At 33.8% G+C, this 19415-nt stretch overlaps 1 protein-coding gene across 1 annotated transcript in view; it reads right to left on the bottom strand.

The window, feature by feature from the left end:
- LOC116088239 overlaps window positions 1-19415 on the bottom strand; it is a 204696-nt gene that overhangs the window by 69947 nt on the left and 115334 nt on the right. The window contains exon 9 of the mRNA XM_031367023.1: window positions 18931-18990. Coding sequence (XP_031222883.1) covers window positions 18931-18990 — 60 coding nt within the window. The remainder of the gene's footprint in view (window positions 1-18930; window positions 18991-19415) is intronic.

Below are 19415 nucleotides of genomic sequence, written 5' to 3'. Positions count from 1 at the left end.
AAAAAAAAAAAAAGCCTTACATTATTGATTTGAAAATCTGGATTAGAATTTAAGGAAATGTTGATGTTATCCTTAGCCTTGTCATGTCAATAATTGTAGGACTTAAGGAAGGATTTTTAATCAGTTTAATCTTAGTACCAGTTGAACTGAGATTTTGTGAACATTGACTCTATTGTAATATTCACTTTAATTTTTTTAACTAGCCCTGTCACTCCTGTAAGTTCCTTAAAGTCAGTTGTTGTCTGAACTGTGCTTGATAAAATATATGGTACTGTTATAAAATTTGATACCTATAAAAGTGACTTTATTCAGAAACAGAGTATCTACAGAATTTAAGTTAAGATGATGTCATCCTGGATTTGGGTGCTTCTAAATCAACTGGTTTCTATCTTAATGATGACAGAAGTGTTTGGAAACATAAACAAAGAAAATAAGGTCAATAGCTGTACCAGTGATCAATCATGAATGGTGGGTGACAACTGCCAGGAGATGAAAGGGCTAGGAAAGATATTTTGCTCATAACTTTTAGAAGAACATGACCTTAATGACACTTTGATTTCTGAATTCAGACTAGTAATCTACAGAACTGTGAGAGAATAAACTTCTACTTGTTAAGTCATTTGATCTATGATAATTTGCTACAGTTGCACAAGGAAAAGAATGCTTTGTAATTTTCCATTATCTTACCTTTATTCTTAAGTTTCACTCAGTCATTGTGAGAATCAAACTGCAGTGAACATGGAATATATATTATATAAACCATTTTTTGCTTGTTTACACATTTGTAACTGGAATAATAATTTGGGCTCTGGTTACTTAATCCTATTGTAATGAGGACCAAAGAAGAGAATATATTAAAAGATAAAACACTGGGAGTGGTAATTTGCTCTACAAGATTTATAATTTTGTGTAGTTATGTTTACATTGGATACTAATAGGATCTTAATTATAGAAAAAAGTTAAAACTAAATTCTACCAAAGTCAGAAAGAATTATTGCTTGTGCTTCCTTATAAAATATTTGGTAAAAAGTCTCAGTCTTTATTGAAAGCATATAGATATTATTCTAGTCTCAGAAAGGAAAATAAAGCAAATTAGACTTCAGACATTCATAAATAAATTAGAAACTGAACAAGAGTGACAGAGCTTGAGGATCAATGTATCGAAAACCCCTTTAACAAAATAAAAATGAATAAATCTAGTTAAAATACTAAGTGATATATTAATCCTACCTAATAGCTTCTCATTTCTAAATTTGAGGAGTATATGGAACACTTTTTTGGGTCTTCATTTTGTTATTTAGTTTGCTGTCTTTTACTAAGGAAAAAATCCCTACAAGTTTTAAAACTATGAAAAAGACACTTTATAATGATATATTTGATATAAATGATATCAAACTGAAACTGTTTGATAGGGACCTTGGTACTCAAACATTTATCTCTACTTTTATTGTTAACTGAGGCATACTAAATTTTTTATCATTTTCTTGTCCTTTATCCTTTGATTAATAAATTAAGCAAATGAAAACATGTAAAATGTTAGGTTTAGGAGGATATCAAAAACACTTTCAGAGTAAAGTGTGTGTGCATATGGACCAAACTCAAAAAATGATTCATTTTGCATTTCTCTATAAAACTTCCCTGATGTAACTAATGTTTCAAAACACCAAATAAAATATTTTATAAATAGATTACGTTAATGTTTGGTAACAATTTTAAACTTTATTATTTATTACCAATGGTTTCACTGGATGTAGATAAAAAGGCTGTCTTATTTGACACCAGCTTAAAATGCATTTTTACTTGGCTCCTAGAAATTTCTATTAAATAGTTCCCAAGACAGTTTTTTTCCTTATTTTTCTGTATTGTCATGTTTTCATTAACCTGCTGTGTGCAATACAAAAAAAAAAAACGCATATTGGTCTCACATAACAATAATTCAATTTTTCTAGCTAAATAACTATTGCCATTAGTAATTTAATATGCCATTTACACCTACATTTGGGCTTTCAAATTGAGCATCTTATCATCAAAGGTAATTTCCTGAATGAATTAATGAAACTCATTCAATGAGTATATTTATGTTAAAACTATATATCTAGATATATAGTGGAAGAGTATTTTCTCTACCTGAAAATTATAAATAATGAACACACGAACTAGTGATTAGGCATACTTCTAGACATAATAGGTTTTTGTGTTTCCAACCAAACACAATTTCAAGAAGAGAAAATAAAATCATCAAAGTGCTATTGAAGACTGCAAAGGACATAAGATAGTACTATTATGTTCCCATTAAATTTATTCCCAGTAGCTTAAGGAGCCCTAGTTCAGCTCTTTTGACCATGTGTTTTTCCTAAGAGCCTTGAAAACCACATCCTCTCCAAAATGAAATTATTTACTTCAGCTGTGTTAGTCAGTTAATGGTTGGGGTATTACTTAGCTGCAAAATGTATCAAAAATAAATACCATTTTACATTTCTTAGTCTCGAATGGCACCGAAACAAGACAGATTTTTAAGTCATAAAGTTATTACTCTGCAACTTTGAAGTTGCCAAGTACAATTTTGACTTCAGTTATTCCTAGAAGCAAAGTGTAACAACCTCTATTTCCGACCTCCCTAAACACCAAGCCCAGCCTTAAATTTTACAACTAAGTCTGTTGGCTTTTGTAATTTTAAGAACTGTATGATAAGAAAATAACAAAAGCATATGAGCTAATGAAAATAAACTGAGAGGACTTTGGCAAGGCCTGTTTATTCAGCTTATTTTTTTTGGCATATAAATATATGGCAAGGCCTTCTAAAACAACAAAATTACAATATTCCTTCATGGTAAGTAGGTCAAAGTAGGGAGTCAGAAAGTGAACTTCTTTTTAAGTTTTCTGCTTCCTTCCGTTGAAAATAATCAGTGTGACAAGATGGTGTGTGTTGGATTATCATGTTTTGAGCCCCCACCTGATGCCTATTGTATTTATTCCTTTTCCATTTTCAATGCTTATATCATATCAAACACAGTAAATTTTGTCAAAGAACTTAATGCTTCTAACTGCATTCTCATTTAGTAAATCGTATATCTATAGAAATTTAAAGTGATTTGGTAAGATAAAATATTTAAAATAGCACACTGATAGTATAAACTAAAATTTTAAAATGTCACAACCTCTCTTATCTTGACTTAAAAAAATATCCTGATGTTTTTCCTGTCCTCATTTTTTTTATTGCTCAATCAATTTGGTCATATTTTATCATGTTATTTTCCTATTTGAAAACTGTACTTTATATTTTAATCTACCATCTTATGTTTTTTATAACCTACATTTCCAGCTATATTTCTAAACTAATTTTAAACAAATTATTTTTTAACCATCCTAATATACAAATAAAAGTATAAGCATTACAAATACAGTGCTTGCTCTGATTTACATTTTTGTGAACAGCCTCCTTCCATTTTGTTTACACAAATTTTATGAGTTATTTGATAAATAAATCCAACAAACTTCCTATACAAATGATCATGAAAAATATGAGACAGTGTCATGTACAGTTCTGATTTCAGAGTCTGTCCACCTCCATTGTTTGATGTAACTCTTTCATATTTACTACTTAGATCATTGTGGTAACAAGCCAAGGGACCTGCTCAATTACTACCTCTGTAGCAGTTATACCACAACAAAGAATGATCTGAAGATCTGGAAGAACAGAGGAGAATCTAAATTCAAGAGAGATATTTGTACCTTTCCATGCTGAGAATGGAAGCAACAGAAGAGAGAAGGGAAGCACCCTAAGACCCTGTTGTATATCCCCCACAAAGCTTCTATTGGAGTGGCTAAATACCTTCTGGTCTTTGTCTCATAGTTTAAAATAAATTGTCAGCCTGCCATAGAAACAATGGGGAGAAATTAGACTCTTTCTATTCTTCATTTGGCCAAATTATAAATACATACATTTTAATAGATATGTTTTCTAACTGATTGTTGAATACAGTGAACTAATACAGCAGGTTATGAAATTGACTAGTTAGTAATAACTAATACATTTGTGAATAAACTTTGCTTAAAGGTATGTGGAGAACCAAATATAGAAATATGTATAAAATATAAATACATAGGAAATGTTGTAGCAAATACTTAAGTTTTTATTTTTTAAGGCACGGATAGGCTTTTCAGCAAAGTGCTAAGCAGGGCATGTTTATGTTTATATGTATATACATGTATATATATGTATACATGTGTATACATAATTCAGATAAACATATATAGTTGCATATATAATCAGAATATAGGTTTTGAGAAATGTTTATCGGTAAAACAAATGTTGATAAATATTTTACAATATGTATTTTTCTCCTTTTTTTACATGCATTTTAAATTATCATATGTGATTCATTAAGACATTTTCAAGTATACTTTTATTGTTGATCCTTTCCATTACTCTTTCCTCATAAACTGTTCAGTTCGGTTACCACTTTTCTGCTAGTAGTCATCCATTCACATTCATTTCATATTTATATTACCCTACTTTTATTAATCTCTACTTTTCCTAAGAACTTTTTTCCCTTCTTATTATCTGTTCTCTAGTTTCATGGCTTATACCCAAACAAATATACAGAGATATAAAACTTAATTTCTAAGATTTATACATCAGATAGAACATGAAGCATTTATCTTTCTAAAGTCTCTGTTACTTATCTTAACATAATAATCTCCAGATTCATGACTTTCCCTACAAATTTTATGATTACATTATGTTGGCTATCGATACTTCCATTCTGTATATTACTGTACCCTCTTAAATTCATATGATAATGAAGATATAGGCTTAATTTCCCAACTAAATGAAACTGTATATAGACATCAGATCTTTTTTCCCTAGAAACATAACCTTACATCAGATCTACATAAACATTTCAATTACATTTATTATTTATTGAAATATTTAATTGGGTAATTGGTCTTAAATAATAGTCATTCAACCAACCAATTAAGAACTAATATAAAACAAAACAGCTATTTTTCACTACATAAGCACATGCTGAATCTTTGTTACCACTCTCTACCCTCATGCTCTACCAATCAGTAATAAGCAACAGGTATGTGAGTTTTATTGATCCTTGAACCCCATTATAAGAAGACTAATCCAGATATTTCTAAACTATCAAGCAAAGCATTCTACCAAAATTTTATTAATAACAAATCTCCTGTATGCTGTGTAAGTGCTACTTAATAGCTATCCTAGAAAAACTATTTCATTTCTTCACTAAATTATAGCAACTTGCATGACAAGTTGATAGTTACTACTTTTATTACATATTTTATTATTTGGTAACTTTTATAAAACATTTATTAAATTCAGTATGATAACACCAACTCCCAATTTACCCCATTAACCACCCTAACATGTCCCTCTCCCAACTCAATTTCTTTTTTTCTTCTTCATCTTCTTTTATTTAAATAAGCCACTAAGATCTGAAAAACTACTGAAAGTTGACAGCTTCTGGAGAAAAGAGGATTGGCAACTGACAGTTACTACTAAGAGCTACAAAACACTCTACAGCTGACTCCATATAATAGACTTAAGGAAACCCTACTGTCTGTGACCTTAAGATAATATCCTTAGGATAAACCCAGACATCCTTATAATATCTACGAAAGTTTAAACTTCAGAACAATTTACTATTTGCTGGAGCCAAAAACCTAATAGTAAGTCAAAAGGCACTAGAGAAAAAAAATTTCTCCAAGTACAATTATTTTTAAAGTTTCATATTAATTCTTTCTTGTTTGTTGAGATATCATTTACCACTGACAACTTTAGTGTCAGGTCTTAAATATACTCCTTCAAAGAATTAACTCTTTTTCCTAGTACAAATGGGAGTATTAGCCTAACTATGATGGTCACTTTGTTCCTACTTGTACCCGTGCCTCCTGCAACAAGTATAGTACTGTCTTTCCCTGTTTAAGTACCAGTTACAAAAGTGAATAGCCTACTCACATGTACCAACACCCTTTCTTAGGCTACGTTGTATACTCTAGCATATCCCAAGAAACTATAAAAGGTTTACTGCCTTTTGCTTTTTATAAACTCCTGACTCCCTGAGGTTTCTTCACTATTCCATACTTACTGAATAAAATTAGCTTGTTTCCTTACCATCTTTATCAAATATCTGACATAGACATTTTCTTCAAAAAAAAAAATACAGCTAAATACTTTATTTCCAACTTTATTATCTGAAGGAACAATTTAAATTACAATTAGCTTTTAAACATTTATATTTTTAAAAAATTCTGGTAGGAGAAAAGACTAAGGAGGTGAAGGGGTTTGCAACCCCGCAGGAAGGGCAACAATATCAACCAACCAGACCCCCTGCCCTGGAGCTCCCAGAGACTAAATCAACGACCAAAGAGTATACATGGCTCCAGCCACATATGTAGCAGATGCCTTGTCTGGCATCAATGGGAGGAGAGGCTCTTGGTCCTGTGAAGGTTTGATGCCCCAGTGTAGGAGAATGCCAGGGCAGGGAGGTAGAAGTGGGTGGGTGGGTGGGGGAACACCCTCATAGAAGCAGGAGGAAGGGGATGGGATAGGGGATAACATTTGAAATATAAATAAAGAAAATATCCCAAAAAAGGAAAAAATGCTGGCAAGAACTTAAGTTTATACCCTTAAGTAAACAGATTATTTTCTGACAATTCAGGTATGTATAACATAACAGAGGCATGAAATAATTTGAACATAAAAATATGACAATAATAAATTTAACGAATGATACTTCCCTGTGACATTTTATGTAACATTTCTTCTTATTCAAAGTCATCCATAGCATCTTCAATATTTTGTAAACTACACTATATACTCAGTGCCTCATTTCCTGCCCCACAACTCTGCCTGCTTTCCTGAAAGAATGCCCACTCCAGGGACACCAAGTAAGCCCCTTCCTAAGTCCTTGGCCTAAATATTGCCTCCAAACACACTCATCAGACTTAAACTTCACACCCATCACTGGGACTTCATTTTCTAACCCACACCCCACCTGCTTTTCTGGAGGTCCATCTGCACCAGGAACCATAGTCCATGCTGGTACTAGGGAACTAGAGGCAAGGATAACCCCAAAGGCCATAAAACCACAAGGGGACACCCTGCTAGACCTGAAGAATAGCTAGTTACCAGAACTTCAGGCCATTCAAGCCAGGAGACAGAGAAGAAATACAAAGCAAGGGGAAAACATAAACAAAAAAACAAAACCAAAAAAAAAAAAAAAACCCAAAAAACAAAAAACGAAAAAACTCCAGGATCCCAGATTTGCAGGAGCTTGGTCACACCAGGATCTCAGGGTCCCAGAGTCAGCATGACTCCAAGGAACTCTGACAGACCCAGGATCAGAGGATCACATGATATTAGAATCGCAGGATCCCAGAGACATTTGAACTCTAAAGAGTTCTGACACAACCAGAATCATGGGAAGAACAGATATAGCAAGATATAGTCAGATATAGTCACATATAGCAAGAGCAGGTAGCACTAGAGATAATCAGATGGTGGGAGGCAAGTGTAAGAACATAAGCAACAGAAACAATGGTTACTTGGCATCATCAGAACTCAATTCTCCCAGAGAGCACAGAGACAGTATCCAATTTAATAAAATCAGAAATGAAACAGGAGACATAGCTATAAAATACATCTTAAAGTAATTATTCTGTTTGTTGAATATTAAGTTGAAAATATTAAAATCATGTTCCAAAAAAAAAAAAACGCCAGGGATGTCAGTCTGTTAGTACAGTACTTGTCTAGTGTGCATAAAGTCCAGGCTTCAATGCTCAGTGCCACATAAAGATACCCCATAGTGGCACACCATTTTAATGCAGCACTTGATAGGCAGAGGCTTCGAAATGCAGAGTTGGAGCTGAAAAGGAAGGGAACTAAAGAGGAAGCTTTCCTGTTGCCAGTCACCCTCCAGTCTCCTCCCAGGAACCAAAATGCAAGAAGCCACCTAACATAACTCTTTAGATTCATTGTACTGGATTAAGGAAGGCTCAAGAAGCCACAGGCACAGTGACCCTCCAGAGGCCTACTTCTGTGACAAAGTACCTCCCTGTCCATCAGAACTGCATGTAGAATTAATCCAGTTAAAAGCAATGAGTAACAGAATTGTCCGGTGATCCAGCAACCAAGAGATCCAATGCCTGGAGCTGGGAGAAGAGTGTCCTTCAATCTCACTAGAGAAACCTTTGCCAAGGTCCTCTGATCACCCAGAACAAACCTCCATGTCCTGACACGTAGTCCCTAGCTCGAAATTTAATGGGCCAGTGGTCTGGAAACAGCACTCTGGAGGCTTGGAGGTCTCCAGGTCACTTATACTAACAGAAGAAACTTCAAAGTTGAGTGCTTGTGTAGGTGAAACTGAAGTGGAAACTTCTGGTTTCTTTGGAAAGTAAGTTATGTCAAATGATGTTTTGCTGGGACACACAGGTTAAAGGGTGTTTTAGTAAAGCAGACATGTGGAAACACTCTTGACGAAGGAGTATAAATATGACCCCACAGACAATGGGAGCTCGAGCATTGGTTTGCTTTGCTCAGTCTCACTATTCTTCACTAACAACATGCACATATTGGTTCACCTTATATTGTGTTGCTAAGCTCTGCTTGCGGTGATGCCATTGAGAGAAACTCGCCAAAGAACTTTTCATGAGGTTTTTGCAGCTTCATACTGATTCTGCACCCTAAGGCTTGTTGGTGAGCCTTGTGATAGACTCTTCAGGATTGAACTGTCCTTGCTTGTTCATGGGTGGTGACTGCCACGTAGACTGGACTGCAGCTGCTGGTTCATATTTGGTGTTTGCTACTAGACTGAACTGCCGATATCCTGACAACACAGATTGGACTTGGCCCCAAAGAACTATTTCTAAACAGGTATACTACCCCTGTACTCTAAAAGCTTTCTCTTCTACCTCTGGTGGGTGGTGGACTAGAGGAGATGTTGAACCCTTATTAAAAAAAAAAAAAAACTCAAACCCAAATAAACAAACAAAAATCCCATCTATCCAAAAAAGATAAACTTAGGAATCAGAAGCTACACCTATAATAACAGCAAAACCTAGGTGGCTAAAGGCCAGCAATAAAACATAATTAATAACAACCAGGACAATATGGCAACACCAGAGCCCAGCTATCCTATTATAGCAATCCCTGATTGTCCTGATCCCCTTGAAGTATAAGAAAATGATGTTAAATCCAATCTTTTTCCTTTTTCTTTTCTTTTATTGGATTTTTCTTTATTTACATTTCAAATGTTATCCCATTTCCTGGTTTCCCTCCTTCACAGAAACACCCTATCATATTGTCCCTCCTCCTGCTGCTATGAGGGTGTTCCTCCACCCACCCACCCACTCCCACCTCAATTCTCCTACACTGGGGAATATAGCAAGCCTTCATAGGACCAAGAACCTCTCCTTCCATTGGTGCATGACAAGGCCTTCCTCTGCTACATATACAGCTGAAGCCAAGTGTGCTCCTTTGTTGATGGCTTAGTCTCTGGGAGTTCTGGGGGATCTGGTTGGTTGATATTGTTGTTCTTCCTATGGGGTTGCAAATCCCTTTGACTCCTTTAGTCCCTTCACTAACTCCTCTATTAGGGACCTCTCACTCAGTCAAATGGTTGGCTGCTAACATAAGCCTCTGTTTTTGTAAGGCTCTGGCAGGGCCTCTCAGAGACAATCATATCAGGCTCCTTTCAGCATGCACTTCTTGGCATTCATAATAGTGCCTAGGCTTGGTAACTGTATACAGAATGGATCCCCAGGTGGGACAGTCTCCTGGTGACCTTCCCTTTAGACTCTGCTCTACATTTTGTCTCCATATTTACTCCTGTAAGTATTTTGTTCTCCTTCTAAGAAGCAGCAAAGCACCCACACTTTGGTCTTCCTTCTTATTGAGGTTCATGTCGTCTGTGAATTGTACCCTGGTTATTTGGAGCTTTTGGACTAGTATCCACTTATCAGTAAGTACATTCCATGTGTTTTCTTTTGTGATTGGGTTATCTCATTCAGGATGATATTTTTTAGTTCTATCCATTTGCCTAAGGCTTTCATGAATTCATCGTTTTTAACAGCCGAGTAGTTCTACATTGTGTAAATGTATCACATTTTCTGTATCCATTCATCTGTTGAGGGACATCTGGGTTATTTCCAGCTCCTGGCTATTATAAATAAGGCTGCTATGAACATAGTGGAGCTTGTGTACTTATTTCATGTTGGAGCATCTTCTGGGTATATGTCCAAGAGTAGTTTTGCTGGGTCCTCAGATGAGTAATACTATGTCCAATTTTCTGAGGAATCACCAAACTGAATTATAGAGGGGTTGTACCAGCTTGCATTCCCACCAGCAAAAATTCCAACACAGAACTTCTAAGATAATAAACAACTTCAGCAAAGTGGCTGGATATAAAATTAACTCAAGCAAATCAGTGGTCTTCCTCTACTCAAAGGATAAACAGACTGAGAAAGAAATTAGGGAAACAACTCCCTTCACAATAGTCAAAAATAATATAAAAATACTTGGTGTGACTCTAACTAAGCAAGTGAATGATCTGTTTGACAAGAACTTCAAGTCTCTGAAGAAGGAAATTGAAGATCTCAGAAGATGGAAAGATCTCCCATGCTCATGGATTGGTAGGATTAATATAGTAAAAATGGCCATCTTGCCAAAAGCAATCTACAGATTCAATGCAATCCCCATTAAAATTCCAACTAAAATCTTCACAGACTTAGAAAGAGCAATTTGCAAATTCATCTGGAATAACAAAAAACTCAGGATAGCGAAAACTATTCTTAACAATAAAAGAACTTTTGGGGGAATCACTATCCGTGACCTCAAGCTATATTACAGAGCAGCTATGATAAAAACTGCATAGTAGAGGCTGGAAAGATGGCTCAGCATTTAAGAGCACTGACTGCTCTTCTGGAGGTCCTGAGTTCAAATCTCATCAACTACATGGTGGCTCACAACCATCTGTAATGAGACCTGATGCCCTCTTCTGCGGTCTGAAGATAGCTACAGTATACTTTATTATTACAGTATTATTACAGCTACAGTGTAATTTATTATTATTACATATAATAAATAAATAAATAAATAAGTCTGCATGGTATTGGTACAGAGACAGGCAGGAAGATCAATGGAAAAGAATTGAAGACCCAGAAATAAACCTACACACCTATGGTTACTTGATCCTTGACAAAGAAGCTGAAACCACCCAGTGGATAAAAGACAGTGTTTTTAATAAATCCAATCTTATAAAGATGAAAGGGGACTTTGAAGAGGAAATGAATGAGTCACTTAAAGAAATATAACAAAGTACAAAAGAATAGGGGAAGGAAATTAAAACTGTTCAAGACCTCAAATGGAAATAGCAATAAAGAAAACACAAACTGAGGGAGGGAATCCTGGAGATGGAAAATCTAAAGAGAACAGGATCTATAGGCACAAGCATCACCAACAGAATATAAGAGATGAAAGAGAGTCTCTGAGGCATAGAAGATATGATTGAAAAAATCGATAAATTTCTCAAAGACAATGTTCAATATAAGAAGTTCCTGAAAAAAAAGACATCCAAGAAATTTGGAATATTATTAAAAGGTACAAGCTAAGAACAACAGGAATACGAGGAGAAGACTCCAAGCTCCAAGGCCCAGAAAATTTTTTCAACAAAATCATAGCAAAAAACATCCACAAAATTAAAAAGATGTCTATAAATGTATGAGAAGCTTATAGAACACTAAATAGATTGGACCAGAAGAAAGTCCTCCTGCCACATAATAATCAAAACAGTAAATGTATAGAAGAATATCAAAAGCTGCAAAAGAAAAAAAGCCAAGTAACATATAAAGGCAGACCTCTCAGAATTACACCTGACTTTTTAACAGAGACCCTAAAATTAGAACGGCCTGGGTAGTGACTTGCAGTCTCAGAGTCCAGAGATACAACCTCAGACTACTGTACCCAGCAAAACCTTCAGTCACCATAGATGGAAAACATAAGATATTCTATGATAAAACCAAATTTAAGCAATATCTATCCACAAATTCAGCACTATAGAAGATACTAGAAGGAAAACTCTAATCCAGAGGTTAACTACACCCAAGAAAAACACAAGAAATATATAATTCTACAACAGAAAAAAATAAGGAAAACACACACACACGCACACACACACTACCACCACCAACATAAAAATATCCAGAATTAACAATCATCAGTCATTAAAATCTCCCAACATCAATGGACTCAATTGACTAGTAAAAAGACAAAGGCTAATAGAATGGATGTAAAACCAGGATGTATCATTCTGCTGCCTACTGCATGTCAATAACAAAGAGACAATACCTCAGAGTAAAGGTCTAGAAAAAGATTTTCCAAGCAAATGGACCCAGGAAGTAATCTAAACTCTAATGAAGTAGATTTTGCACCAAAATTAACCAAAATAAATAGGGAAGGACACTTCATAACCATCAAAAAACAATCCACTAAGTTGACATCTCAATTCTGAGTATTTATGCCTCAAATGAAAAGGTATCCACATTTATAAAGGAAATATTACTAAGGTTTGACTCACACATTGAATCCCACACAATAATATGTGACACTTGAACATTCCACTCTCCTCAATGGATAGGTCATCCAGACAGAAACCAGAGAAATAATGAAACTAACAGATATTATGAATCAAAAGAACCTAACAGATAACTTCAGTATATTTCACCTAAACACAAAAGAATATACTTTCTTCTCAGCACCTTATGGAACCTTCTCCAAAATTGACCATATAGTTGTCCACAAAGCAAGCCTCAACAGATGTAAGAGAATTGAAATAATGTCTTTTATCTTATCATACCACCATGGATTAAAGCTGGACTTCTACAACAACAGAAACAATAGAAAGCCTACATACTCAAGGAAACTGAACAACTCTCTGTTCAATGACCACTGGGTCAACTAAGAATTGAAAAAAAATTTAAAAATTCTAGAATTCAATGAAAATAATGGTAAAATGTATCCAAAAATATGGGACACAATGAAGGCAGTGCTAAGAAGAAAGTTCATAGCATTAGGTGCCTTCCTAAAGAAATTTGACAGATCTCATACTAGCAAGTTGACAACATACCCTAAAGCTCTGGAACAAAAAGAAGCAAAAGTACCCAAGAGGAGGTAGATGGCAGGAAATAATAAAATTCAGCAGAAATCCAAAAATTAGAAATGAAGAGAACAGTACAAAGAATCAATGAACCAAAGATTTAGATCTTTGAAAAAATAAGATAAATCCTTAGCCAAACTAACTAAAAGGCAGAGAGACAATATTTAATTAACAAAATCACAAGTGAAAAGGCAGAACATAACAAATATTAAGGAAATCATTAGGTCTTACTTCAAAACACTGAACTTCACAAAATTGGAAAATCTAATTAAATGGATTATTTTCTTGATAGATACCATTTCTCAAAGTTAAATGGAGATTATGTAAAGAATTTAAAGCCCATGGCCAGATGGCTTTAGTATAGAATTCTACCAAACTGTCAAAGAAGAGCTAATAGCAATACTACTCAAACTATTCCATAAAATAGAAACAGAATTCATTTTGTGAGGCCACAGTCACCCTGATAACTAAACCACTCAAATATCCAACAAAAATATAGAATTTCTGACCTAGGCCTTCTGCATATATGTAATAGTTATGAAGCTGGGGCTTCATGTTGAGAGCCGTAACAGCAGGAGCAGAGGCTGTTCATGACTCTGTTGCCTGCCTCTGGAGCCTTTACCCGTAACTAGGCTGCCTTGCCTTGCCATAAGAGCAAAAGACATGCCTAGCCCTAGTGCAACTTGATATGCCAAGATAAGTTAAAATCCACAGTGGGAAGTCTTCCCTTTTCTGAGTAGAAAGGGGAAAGGGAGGATGGGAGGATGGGAGAATGGGAGTGAGATGAAGTCAGAGAGGGGTCACTGGGAGGAGAAGCATGAGGGGAAGCTGAAATTGAGATGTAAATAAGTTAATTAATGAAAGCCATTCACAGCATAAATTCATTAAAATTAAGAGAGTATTGTAAATGCTCATAGTTATTAATGAATTTTTTTAATGTCTTGAGTGAGATGTTGGGTTGTACAGGCAGAGAAAAAGTGAGTAAGATAAAAAGTAGGACCTCCAAAGTGCATTTACTTTTAAGTACTTAGTGATAACAGGTCATCATCTATTTTTACCTCATTTCTGTGTAACTCATAGGCAAGAAAAATAAACTTGTTAGTAGTTCATATTTTCCTTTGTCTACTGATAATGGTGATGGTCATAGTGCTGATTTGTTAATTATTATTAGTGTTGAGCTAGGTAAGTGTGAAATTATAACTCCCAGCTCCAACATTTACAAACTATCTTTGGCTTTCATGTGTATAGAAAGAACATTAAGATTTCAAAAAGACTTATTTTTATATATTTAGAAGTAGACTGTGTTTAAATCTAAGAAAATAAATGAATTAATCTAAGTTCATGAAAAAAGAATGAAAATTGCATTTTTATGTCTATTGTTTTTCGAAACTTTGGAGGTGATTTGTAAGTCAAGCATTTAAAATCAAGTAAATACCTAGTATCAATACTAAAACAACAATGTGATTTTTATTACTTCTTTATTTTGTAAAACATATATTAATCAGAATCACCAAGGGTTTGTTATCTACTGCAAATTTCGGTCCCTATCTTGCACATTCTATTTTAGCTAGGGTGAAAAGTTCAGGCATATTCACTTTAACAAGTGTCTCAACTAATTCTGATTATACAGTCAAAACTTTGTGCCTTGAAACATAATAATGTAGACGGATTATGGGTAAAACAAACACCTCAGGAAGAACTGCAAAAGGAATCTAACATTTATATTTAAAACCAGTGAGACACAATAAGTAGAACTAAGAAAAATGGCCAGATAATTTAACACTGGTCTAATACAGTTTTAAATAGTACTGATCAAGTTCGTTGAAAAATAAAGAGGCTTACTGATGTTGAACATTTGTACAACAGTTGTTGCAAGTACTTGATTTATATGCAATGAGCATTTCAGAGTCATATTAGAATGTCAGTCTAGAAATCTTAGCTCAAATTTAAAGGAAAAGTGAAGAAATACAAGAAGCAGAACCAAGAACTATCTTAGTTTGGAGAAAGGCAGAAAATAAGTAGTAGATCCATATAGTGGAATTCAAAGAACAGATAAATTATAAGAGAATCCATCAGGCAATCAACAGAAATAGAGAGAGGGAGAAGGAGAGGGAGAGAGAAAACAAGCAAGGACTGGCAGACATGAGAGATTTAAATAATTATATTTAAAAATGAGAAAAAGTATCCTCCTCGGTAACAAAAAGATGAAGTATGTTTGTGCCTATGTATAGTTTTGTAATTTTGTAGCTGAAGAGATTTACTTTTAAAATTATGCCTATACTATAGTCAAATAAATTTAAAATTGTACTAATTTTCTGGTGAAAATAAGATATAATCTTAATTTAATCATTAATTTTATTTTAAATCTATATATTTGATATGCCAACCTTAAGTGCATTAACACAATTTTCTTACCATTTTTATTTTAAAAATAGCATCATTTTAGGTGTGTCTCTTTTAAGTAGTGTTTATCCAGCCAAGTATGAGTTTCTTTACTTAATTAGACCATTTCATCCTTTTACATTTAAGGTCATATTTGGTACAACTGAGGTTCAATTTGACACCTTAATAATTGTTTTCAAGTTTTCTTGTCTTGATCTACTATCAGTTACAAATCATTTCTGTTTCTTTTAGTGATTTTGCAAGCATTCCTTGGCTTCAAAAAAGGCTTTTTCATTTCTTGGATAATTCAAACCTACTAGATTACTTAAACTCCATTAATCTACCTCTCCTCCTTTTTAGCTGCTATTGTAATGAACTTGATTTCTACAACTTTTAAGACTCATACAATTATTATCATTTTACATAGAAAATAATAATTTAGATTTACATAAATATTTACCAGTTTTGCTGCTCTTGATTCCTTTCTGCATTCCCGGGGATTCCCATCTGACATCACTTTCTTCTGTTGAAGAACAACCTTTACTTTGGGTGTGCTTGTAATAAATTCTCAGCAATTTTTTTTGTCCAAAAAGTTTTTATTCACTTTCAGTCTGTCGGATGTTTTTTAAAGAACATAGACTTTTTTGTTTGAAGTTATTTCCTTTCAGTACTTCCAGTCCATTTCTTTGTGTTTTATAAACAGTACTCCATCACTTCTGACACCACTGTCTTCTGTCTTGCATTGCTTTACAGTCTAGATTTTGTTTCCTTCAAGGTATTGATCCCATGTTTTTTAAAAGCCTGTTACATTTCCAATGCCTCTGTAGATTTTCATTTTGTTAAGCTTTTCTGGTTGTTTTCAGTCAAATGTTTGACAAGCAACACGATGTTCATCATTATTGGAGGCATTCTGAAAACTTCATTAGTGGCCAAATATTTTGGATGAAGAGGGAAGGAAGGCAATATGCTGATATTGAATTAATTTCTGTAGTTGGGTAGGGGGCCATTTTTGAAGAGTGGTTAAATTTTAGATTAGATACTGAGACAAGACAACTGATTATGGGTGATAAATGGATTAACAGACGAAATGGATGATTCAATGGAACTTGATGGGTATTAGTCATAAAAAAGGTACAGAAGGGCATATTTTATATCTATACTTCAGTTTAAATTTTTAAGTAGGTAGAATAATCATTCCTATAATAATAATATCTATCACAGAGTCATTTTGAGGACAAAATTGAAATGATTATTGAAAATGCAAACTGCTTTGTTATGCAAATATTTACTTGTTATCCACGTGCAGACTTTAAAATTGACCAAGATGTGAAATGAAGGATCCTCTCTTAGTGAAAAGAAAAAAGCTGCATGGAATTGTCTTTAAGATTGTGGATGTTCTTTAAAATTTTGCCCATATAATTGGCATTTTCTGGTAATTCTCATTGAACTAGAAGAAACATTTGTGGTGGTGAGGTTATGGGTAGGCATGTCACTGGTTATAAAGTCTACTTGAAGTGAAGACATGAGAACATGAACTAAAATGTGTGAGACTGAGTAGGAAGGGAATTTAAAAATGGGAAGCTACTCTGCAGATTCTAAATATTTATTTTAAAAGATAAATCTGACACTTAAACATTTTTGCCCCCTTTTGCTATAATCCCTGAGCCATAGGCACAGGAGTTGTATTGTAGATATATTAGCTGCGTTTGGACATCACGTGGTCACTTGTGACTAAGAGGTAGCACTGATTACGTAATTAGAATATTTTTGGAAGATTATACAAAAAAATGTCAAACATGCTTTACCTGGGTAGTTAGAGAAATAAAGGAGATTTTTTTTTCAGTGTAAAAGAAAAATCTGGGCTATCATATAACATTACATAATGGGAAAAATTTAGAACCATTATGTTATATAGACTAGCAATAGTCATTGCTAGTCTATATAACATATATATCAGGTTTATTTATTTAGTACTTCCATGTATACTTCAGAAATTCTAGTTTCTGATACTGGGCTCCTACTTCATCTCCTGATACTTACCACTTGAATACAAGCAAGTTGTCAACTAATTCTATGCTTTTCCTCTGAGCAGCAATAACAATTTAAATTCAAAATGTTTGTAAATTAGTTCATTACTTGCCATTCTAATACAATAACAGAATCTGAAATAAAAATGCAAGGTTCCTTTTGAGGCTAGATTCTAGATTTTGTATTATGATGACTTTTAGAGACAGGAAACACTCTTAGTTTAGATGGTGCATTTTGCACGAAAAAAAAAAAAACCAGAATTTCATACAGAATTTCAAAATTTAACCACACATTCTATTAACCTGGAAATATACTCACTTCTGGACTTCACAATAGAGGATGGGGTATCTGATTGAATTTTTAAATATTAAAAACTATTGAATTTGCTTCTTATTTACTTCATTAATTTGGATATTCCTTAATTCTGTTTTGCTTGTTGGGCAATAAGCTTAAACTTCCCTGCTCTCTAATCATTTCTAGACATTTCTTTTTTTAATGGTAATCCAGATTCTTCAAAAAATCATGTTCATTTATAGACACATTTGTGATTAAAAGGTTCTACAATAAAATTTCAAAACAGTTAAACTTTTGCTTCTAATATATTTGGATTACTGATGTTGAGAATCAACACATCTTCTTAGAATATATTTCATAATTTACTACAGAATCATTGCTATCAAAGAATTGTGACGGCCATCAAAGACCTGAGGAAGCTTTGGAGAAGATTATCATAGAAAACAAATCTCAGATTGTGTAAAATTTTATATCATAATAAATATTTTGCCCTTCATAATTCTTGATTAAGTAGTCACAGTTACCTACACATCAAATGTGCAAAAGTATATGAAACAAGCATCTTAAAGGAAAGATGAGTTTGATGAGATGTTGGAACAAATAATGCCAAAGCATCAGTACATTTTCTTGGATATAAAATAATGCTCCCAGACAAGGTAGAAATTATATTACTTATCTTATAAGAAATACCCATATTTGTGGTTAGGTTTCTTTAGCCAACATTATCATAAGAATTCAGACACGGTAACATACATCTAAAATCCCAGCACTTGGAAAGTGGAAACAGGAAGATGAGACATTCAAGACCAGCCTATGGTACATGAGACCATATCACACAGATAAACAAACAGACAAACCAAATGAAACAAAAGGCATGAAACAATTTTCTAACTTTTTAAACCACAGCAAAGTAGTTATTATAACTTAAAAATTTGTGCTTAATGAGATCTAGCAAGAATAGTTAGTATAGCTGATATATAGAGAGAACCAGGTTAGTTAAATACAGTCCTTGTCAACACAAAAGCCTTATCTATGTAGTATTTACGTGTGACTTCCAGAGTTGATTTCTTCTTTCAGGATACTTGTGTCCAAGAAAATAGAAGAACTGTTAAGATAAGGAGTGGAGCCAGAGAAAAGTAGAAGAGCGAAAAAAACAAACCTAATTTCAGAGATGAAATTACCATGAATCTAATAAAGTTAAGTTTTAGAACGCTATCTAGAACAAGCCACCTTCAATGCTCTGAAAGTATTTTCTGAGCAATATTTGTCAATAGGCAAGTTTCAAGGCCCTGAGAGTATTCTATGTGTAATATTTGGCAACTTTAAAATTAATATTTTGTTGTGATTTTTCTCTTTATTAATATTCAATTTGTATGTTATTTTTATTTTGTAAAGCTCAGGCTAAAACCTGTATCATCCTTTGATACATATATTTCATCAATAGTTATCATAAATTGACTTTATATATGCAAGATTCTGATCATCCCCTTCTTAACTCTGATTTAAAAATCATTATCTATATAGAAAAGA

Source organism: Mastomys coucha, chromosome X (genome assembly GCF_008632895.1).
Source record: "Mastomys coucha isolate ucsf_1 chromosome X, UCSF_Mcou_1, whole genome shotgun sequence".
In the NCBI taxonomy this organism is placed as follows: Eukaryota; Metazoa; Chordata; class Mammalia; order Rodentia; family Muridae; genus Mastomys; species Mastomys coucha.
Note: the sequence above shows the minus strand (reverse complement) of the source record. Positions and strands in the feature narration are given on the sequence as shown.